The sequence below is a fragment of the Pseudochaenichthys georgianus genome, chromosome 7, assembly GCF_902827115.2.
Source record: "Pseudochaenichthys georgianus chromosome 7, fPseGeo1.2, whole genome shotgun sequence".
NCBI lineage: Eukaryota > Metazoa > Chordata > Actinopteri > Perciformes > Channichthyidae > Pseudochaenichthys > Pseudochaenichthys georgianus.
The window spans coordinates 32,174,354-32,180,996 of NC_047509.1; the positions used below are offsets into that span (position 1 = coordinate 32,174,354).

The following is a 6,643-nucleotide window of genomic DNA, read 5'->3' on the forward strand; positions in this document are numbered from 1 at the left end:
CCAACGGCACAGGACACAGGGCCGGCAGGACCCCCGGCAGAAGAGTAGTCGGTAGGACCCCCAACGGCACGGGACATAGGGTTGGCAGGACCCCCGGCAGAAGAGTAGTCGGCGGGACCTCCAACGGCACAGGACACAGGGTTGGCAGGACTCCCGGCAGAAGAGTAGTCGGCGGGGCCTCCAACGGGACAGGACACAGGGTTGGCAGGACCCCCGGCAGGAGAGTAGTCTGCGGGGCCTCCAACGGCACAGGACACAGGGTTGGCAGGACCCCCGGCAGGAGAGTAGTCGGCGGGGCCTCCAACGGCACAGGACTTAGGGTTGGCAGGACCCCCGGCAGGAGAGTAGTCGGCGGGGCCTCCAACGGCACAGGACATAGGGTTGGCAGGACCCCCGGCAGAAGAGTAGTCGGCGGGGCCTCCAACGGCACAGGACATAGAGTTGGCAGGACCCCCAGCGGAACCTCCAACGACACGTGAGTAGGGACTTGAGTGGGAACTCGATAGAGGGCTTGAGAGGGAACTCGAGAGGAAACTTGAGAGTTGACTTGAGAGGAATCTTGATCGGAGACTCGAGAGGTGACTTGAGAGGGGGCTCGAGAGGTGGCTGGAGAGGGAACTCGAGAGGAGACTCGAGAGGGAACTCGAGAGGAGACTCGAGAGGGAACTTGAGAGGGGCCTCGAGAGGGGACTCGGGTAGGAACTTGAGAGGGGACTCGGGTAGGAACTTGAGAGGGGACTCGGGTAGGAACTTGAGAGGGGACTCGAAAGGGGACTGGAGAGGAGACTCGAGAGGGAACTCGAGAGGAGACTCGAGAGGAGACTCGAGAGGGAACTGGAGAGGGGCCTTGAGAGGGGCCTCGAGAGAGGACCTGTAAGGGGACTTGAGAAGAGACTCGAGATGGGACCTGAGAAGTGTCTTGAGAGGGGACTTGAGAAGTGTTTTGAGAGGGGACTCGAGAGGAGACTTGAGAGGGAACTTGAGAGGAGACTCGAGTAGAGACTCGAAAGGGGACCTGAGAGGAAACTTGAGAGGGGACTTGGGTAGGAACTTGAGAGGGGACTTGAGAGGGAACTCGAGAGGGGACTCGAGAGGGGACTTGAGGAGTGACTTGAGGGGTGACTCTAGAGGTAGCTTGAGAGGAGACTCGAGAGGGAACTGGAGAGGAGACTTGAGAGGGGACTTGAGAGGGAAGTCGAGAGGGGACTTGACATGGGTCTTGAGAAGGAACTTGTGTCAGTCGGTACGCTGACAGGACACGGGGAGCTGGCGTCGGCTGGAGAGCCAGCAGGAGACGAGGTGCTGGAGTCGGCCGGTACGCCAACAGGCCTCGGGGAGCTGGCGTTGGCCGGTACGCCGACAGGACCCAGGGAGCTGGCGTCGGCTGGACAGCCAACAGGAGACGAGGTGCTGGAGTCGGCCGGTACGCCGACAGGACACGGGGAGCTGGCGTCGGCCGGAGAGCCAGTCCTGGAGCCGAAACTGGAGTTGGGACCATGGCTACTGGGGCCGGTACTGAAGCCCGAACCATGGCTGCTGGGGCCGGAGCCATGGCTGCTGGGGCCATGACTGGGGCTGGGACCATGGCTGTGTGGGCCGGTTCTGTAGCAGGGACCATGGCTGCATGGGCTGGTTCTGGAGCCGGAACCATGGCTGTGGGGACCGGTTCAGGAGTCGGAACCATTGCTGCTGGGCAAGGAACCGGAACACGGATCCATGGCTGTGTGGGATGGTACTGGAGCACAGTACCATGGCTATGTGGGATGGTACTGGAGCACGGAACCATGGCTGCTGGGTCCGGCACAGGAGCCGGAACCATGGCTGTTGGGGGCGGAGCGGAAGCCTGGACCCTGGCTGTGTAAGCCAGGTAATGGAGTATCGACGCAAAACTGCGTGGGCCGGTACTGGAGCATGGAAGCATGGCTGCTAGCTTGGCTTTGCGACTCCTTCTCTTAGCAGCCGCCTGAAGGCTCCGTGGACCTCCATAAGCCAGACGAGTTCCAGCATACGACTCCTGGACAGGAGCAGGACCTGGGGCAGAAGCATGGGTTGACTTCAGATGGATCCCACCGAGGCATATGGTGCCAGGTTGGGAATTGGGAGACAGGGAGCTAGCATGCCTGGGGCTAGCAGACTGGCTAGCCCCCTGCCTCCTCCGGGGGGCAGTTGAGAGGGGTTCAATGCCTCCCCGGAGGATACTGTTATCCCGGCAACCCGCCAGCAGATGAAAAGACCCACCCCTCCGCCTCTCCACCTCTTCTGAGGGACGAGGGAACCGCGCGGGGGTCTGCTGGAGGCTACTGCCGCGTGCTCCGTCCTGCGCCTCACCGGGACCCTGACTCCAGCGCGGTGTGGCGGCCTCGCCCTGGCCGTCCACCCTCTGGGTACCTGACTCCCCTGCCTCCTCCGGGGGGCAGTTGAGAGGGGTTCAATGCCTCCCCGGAGGATACTGTTATCCCGGCAACCTGCCAGCAGATGAAAAGACCCACCCCTCCGCCTCTCCACCTCTTCTGAGGGACGAGGGAACCGCGCGGGGGTCTGCTGGAGGCTACTGCCGGGTGCTCCGTCCTGCGCCTCACCGGGACCCTGACTCCAGCGCGGTGTGGCGGCCTCGCCCTGGCCGTCCACCGTGCGCCCTCTGGGTCGTACCCGAAACTGTCGGGTATCCTTTGGGAGAATCAGACTCTGGAGGAACGTGAGGGGAGATTACAGGGATCTCTGCCCGCCTAACGAGTGCCTAAATGGGACACCGCACCATGATGCAAATGAAAACAAACACTGATTTGAAAATAAGCTGAGTGCGTCTTTCGTGAGTCTTTTCACGCTTCCTTCTTTTTTACCCACGATTCTGGTGACATTTCCCGGTACCGAAATGCTCAAGAATACAGGTCGGATGGCGGTCCGTTGTCCGATCTGCAATAGCTCCTACCGTGCCCTGAGCAAGCACCTACAGAGGAACCATGGTGTGCGTAACTTGGATGAAATAAAAATTCTGCTGTTGTTGGCCAACGGACGGACCAACATTAGGCTCCATCCCTGTACCATTCTGGGATGCGAGTACCACGGCACAAGGCTGGATCGCCACTTGGCCAGAGACCATGTTGAGCTGGCCCGGGAGGAACTACATGTGGTTCAAAATCAAATGAAAATGACAGTGGCCAAGAAGGAGCTTTATGAACTCCGAATGACAAACCCCACCAAAGAAATGACTACCGCTTGGGCTGTTGACACGGTGGCAGACGACGATATACTGTCACAACCTCCACCCTTGTCCCCGGTGAATGAATGTGACAACCCGGACTGCAAAGAATGGAGGCTGGAGGCTAACGCAGTGAGGGCTCAGCGGGACATATATGCTGCTGAGGTGAAATCCCTGCGCTGCAAGTTGCAGCAGAGGATAAAGGACAAGCGACAGAGGATGGATCAGCGGGCCGGGGACATGCCCGCGTTCGATGGGGAGGAACGAGAGCGGGTCATTCTGAAGAAACGACCCCGACCAGAGTCGACACCAACGAGGCTGTCCAAGTCGAAAGGTCCCTCCTGCAGCAAGTCTCCCATTCCTGCCTGCAGTACGTCTCCCATTCCCGCCTGCAGCACGTCTCCCATTCCCGCCTGCAGCAAGTCCCCCACTGGCTCTCACACCCATTCATCCAGCTCCTCAGAGCCTGCATCCATCCATACCGAGGCCTCGTCAACCTCCCCTCCCATAAATTCCCCCTGGTTCCGGGGCAGGGGCCGGGGAAATATAATGCGGGACATAACATTCCCACGGATCATGGGTAAGTGTTTTGGCTATGTGACACATGCAGTTTCTGTAACACATCATGTGTTGTCATTAAAGTACTGTTTATATTTCACAGAGGAGTATCTGCAAGGATACCGGGAGCATTATGCAGGTATCGACCCACCAGTGAGGCTCCAGGAAAACACAGTCTCCAAACTAAGCAGAGTGAAGTCGTTCCTCAGTTTCATGGCACACGGTTTCAATCGCCTGTCTGACTGGCTCTTTTTGAGGGATCTCAAGAGGATACGCGGGTGGTCCCGGAGCCTGATGAAGTCAAGCCTTCAGGTCACGACCTCCGACTTCTACATCAAGAATATATCACACTTTCTCAAGTACATGGCCGACACACCGTGCAAGGGGAGCAGGCTCAGCCAAACCGACATGATTTTAATCAAACGGGAAGTAGTTGCCATCCTGAAGTCCCTGAAGAGAAAAGTACTTATCCACCAGATGCAAGTGAAGCGTGACAAGATGGAAGGTCTGCCGAGCCACAACGACCTAATGACATGCTTGACTTCGACCACCACTCGCATCCCTCAGCTCCTGGATGTGATGGCCAGCAATCCGACTACCGCGACCCGGACACTGCTCTATGGGTATATGACTCTTCATTGGAGCTGCATTTATGGCCACCGTCCGGGGGTCTACTCCAACATGACCAACGCCGAGGTCCGAAAGGCGGATACAACTGGCACTGCCTTCGGCTACCTGGTTCATGTGAGTGCTATTAATCAATGTATTTATTCTGGCAGTTATATGCATGATTGACATTGTATTGACACTCTCTATCTCTGTCATAACAGGTAAGTAACCACAAGACGGCCAACGCGTTCGGGGAGGCGCAGCTGTACCTCACCGTAGAAGAATTTGGATGGATGAAGAGGTGGCTGGAAATTAAGGGTACGCTGACCTGCACCCAGAGCCTTTCTGTACACAGAGGGGAAGAACCCGTTCAGGAAGCTTGCCTACTCCCTGAGGTTGGCATGGGCTGATGTGGGGCTCCGCAGTCCCATTAACTTCACCGACCTCCGCATAGTCCACGCCGATAATGCGAAGAGGTTTCAAGACAAAGGCAACCGCCAAAGAGTGAGTGATTTCATGTGTCACAACACTGCAACTGCGGACAAATTTTACGCGAATAATCCTTCTTTGAAGGAGGCTGCGGACATTCGGTTGCTCTTCACAGAGTCACTGCAAGCAGCGGCGGCGGCATCGACAGCAGCAGCAGCGGGAAATGAAGACACTTTTGCGGGTATTGACATCGACAGTGACAACTCTGGAGAGGAGCACAGCCCGGCTCCCTACCAAGACTCCCTACCAAGACATGTCCCGAAGAGGGACCAGTCACTGGCCGAACACAACCCCTCAGACATGGGTGAAGAGAGGGTGCCATACTCTGCCCCAACTTCACCCACTGTTGCCAGTGATCAACTTGTAAATATGCAGTGTGTTGTTGTAATCAGTCCCCTTGTAAATACGTTATATCCTGTTTGAATGTATTTATTACTGTCAATATTACTGTAAATAAAGTTTGTTAAAATTACTAAGTCTTCTGTTTTTAAATCCCACTATGGGTTTTCTTCCTTTAAGATCCCCAGGGGCACGATATTCTGGTTCTGGTGGTAGCATGTAGGTGTTTAGTCCGAGTGAGGAGTGCTCAAGTGTGGGATGATTTGTAAGGTAGAAGAGGGTAAAAAAAGTTAAAGTGTGAACCTCCAGCAGGGCAGGTGGTGCTGTGAAGAAGGCCGACTATGGGTGCCGATGGGCGGACGGCAAAGCACCGCAAAGTAGACCCCCTTTAAGTGTAGCCAGGGGCACGAGCAAAATCCTCCATGGAGGTTGGGTGCTGCTGCTGTGAAGAAGGCCGACTATGGGTGCCGATGGGCGGACGGCAAAGCACCGCAAAGTAGACCCCCTTTAAGTGTAGCCAGGGGCACGAGCAAAATCCTCCATGGAGGTTGGGTGCTGCTGCTGTGAAGAAGGCCGACTATGGGTGCCGATGGGCGGACGGCAAAGCACCGCAAAGTAGACCCCCTTTAAGTGTAGCCAGGGGCACGAGCAAAATCCTCCATGGAGGTTGGGTGCTGCTGCTGTGAAGAAGGCCGACTATGGGTGCCGATGGGCGGACGGCAAAGCACCGCAAAGTAGACCCCCTTTAAGTGTAGCCAGGGGCACGAGCAAAATCCTCCATGGAGGTTGGGTGCTGCTGCTGTGAAGAAGGCCGACTATGGGTGCCGATGGGCGGACGGCAAAGCACCGCAAAGTAGACCCCCTTTAAGTGTAGCCAGGGGCACGAGCAAAATCCTCCATGGAGGTTGGGTGCTGCTGCTGTGAAGAAGGCCGACTATGGGTGCCGATGGGCGGACGGCAAAGCACCGCAAAGTAGACCCCCTTTAAGTGTAGCCAGGGGCACGAGATTCTTGAGGGTGTGATCATCTTGGTTTAGTCCGTGGGGGAGTGCTTAAGTTCGGGGGCCCGGGGAACCAAGGTGCTCGAGGTTCTGGAGGTACATGGGAGGGATCCTGGAGCTCCTCAGTCCGTGTTTTGGGGGTCTTGGAGCGGCCCCGAAGAGGTGCCTTTGTCGGTGTACCTAATGGGTAAGAAAGCCAGTCTACACAGGTCGTGAAATGTGATTGAAATATACAGAGTGCTGTACATTTCAATCACTTTGAATGGGAGTCGTGAGGTGTGGATGAAATGGCCATATCTTCCTTAAATTCACATCAAACTCACCCAGCTTTCACACACTATTTCATGGGTAACAGAGCCATGTGCACCATGTATTTAAAGTAATGTTAGCCAGCTTTCAGACACTAATTCGTGGGTAATAAAGGCCTGTACATCTCCCTGTTTGAAAGG

General features: G+C 56.4%; 1 protein-coding gene across 1 annotated transcript; it reads left to right on the forward strand.

The window, feature by feature from the left end:
* Window positions 1-2,974: 2,974 nt before the first annotated feature.
* On the forward strand, window positions 2,975-5,283 carry LOC139434121 (uncharacterized). The gene is made up of 3 exons (XM_071203636.1): window positions 2,975-3,779; window positions 3,861-4,501; window positions 4,588-5,283. Exons 1-3 carry the CDS (start codon window positions 3,143-3,145, stop codon window positions 4,774-4,776), a joined length of 1,467 nt encoding a protein of 488 aa, XP_071059737.1. The 5' UTR covers window positions 2,975-3,142; the 3' UTR covers window positions 4,777-5,283.
* The last annotated feature ends 1,360 nt before the right edge of the window (window positions 5,284-6,643 follow it).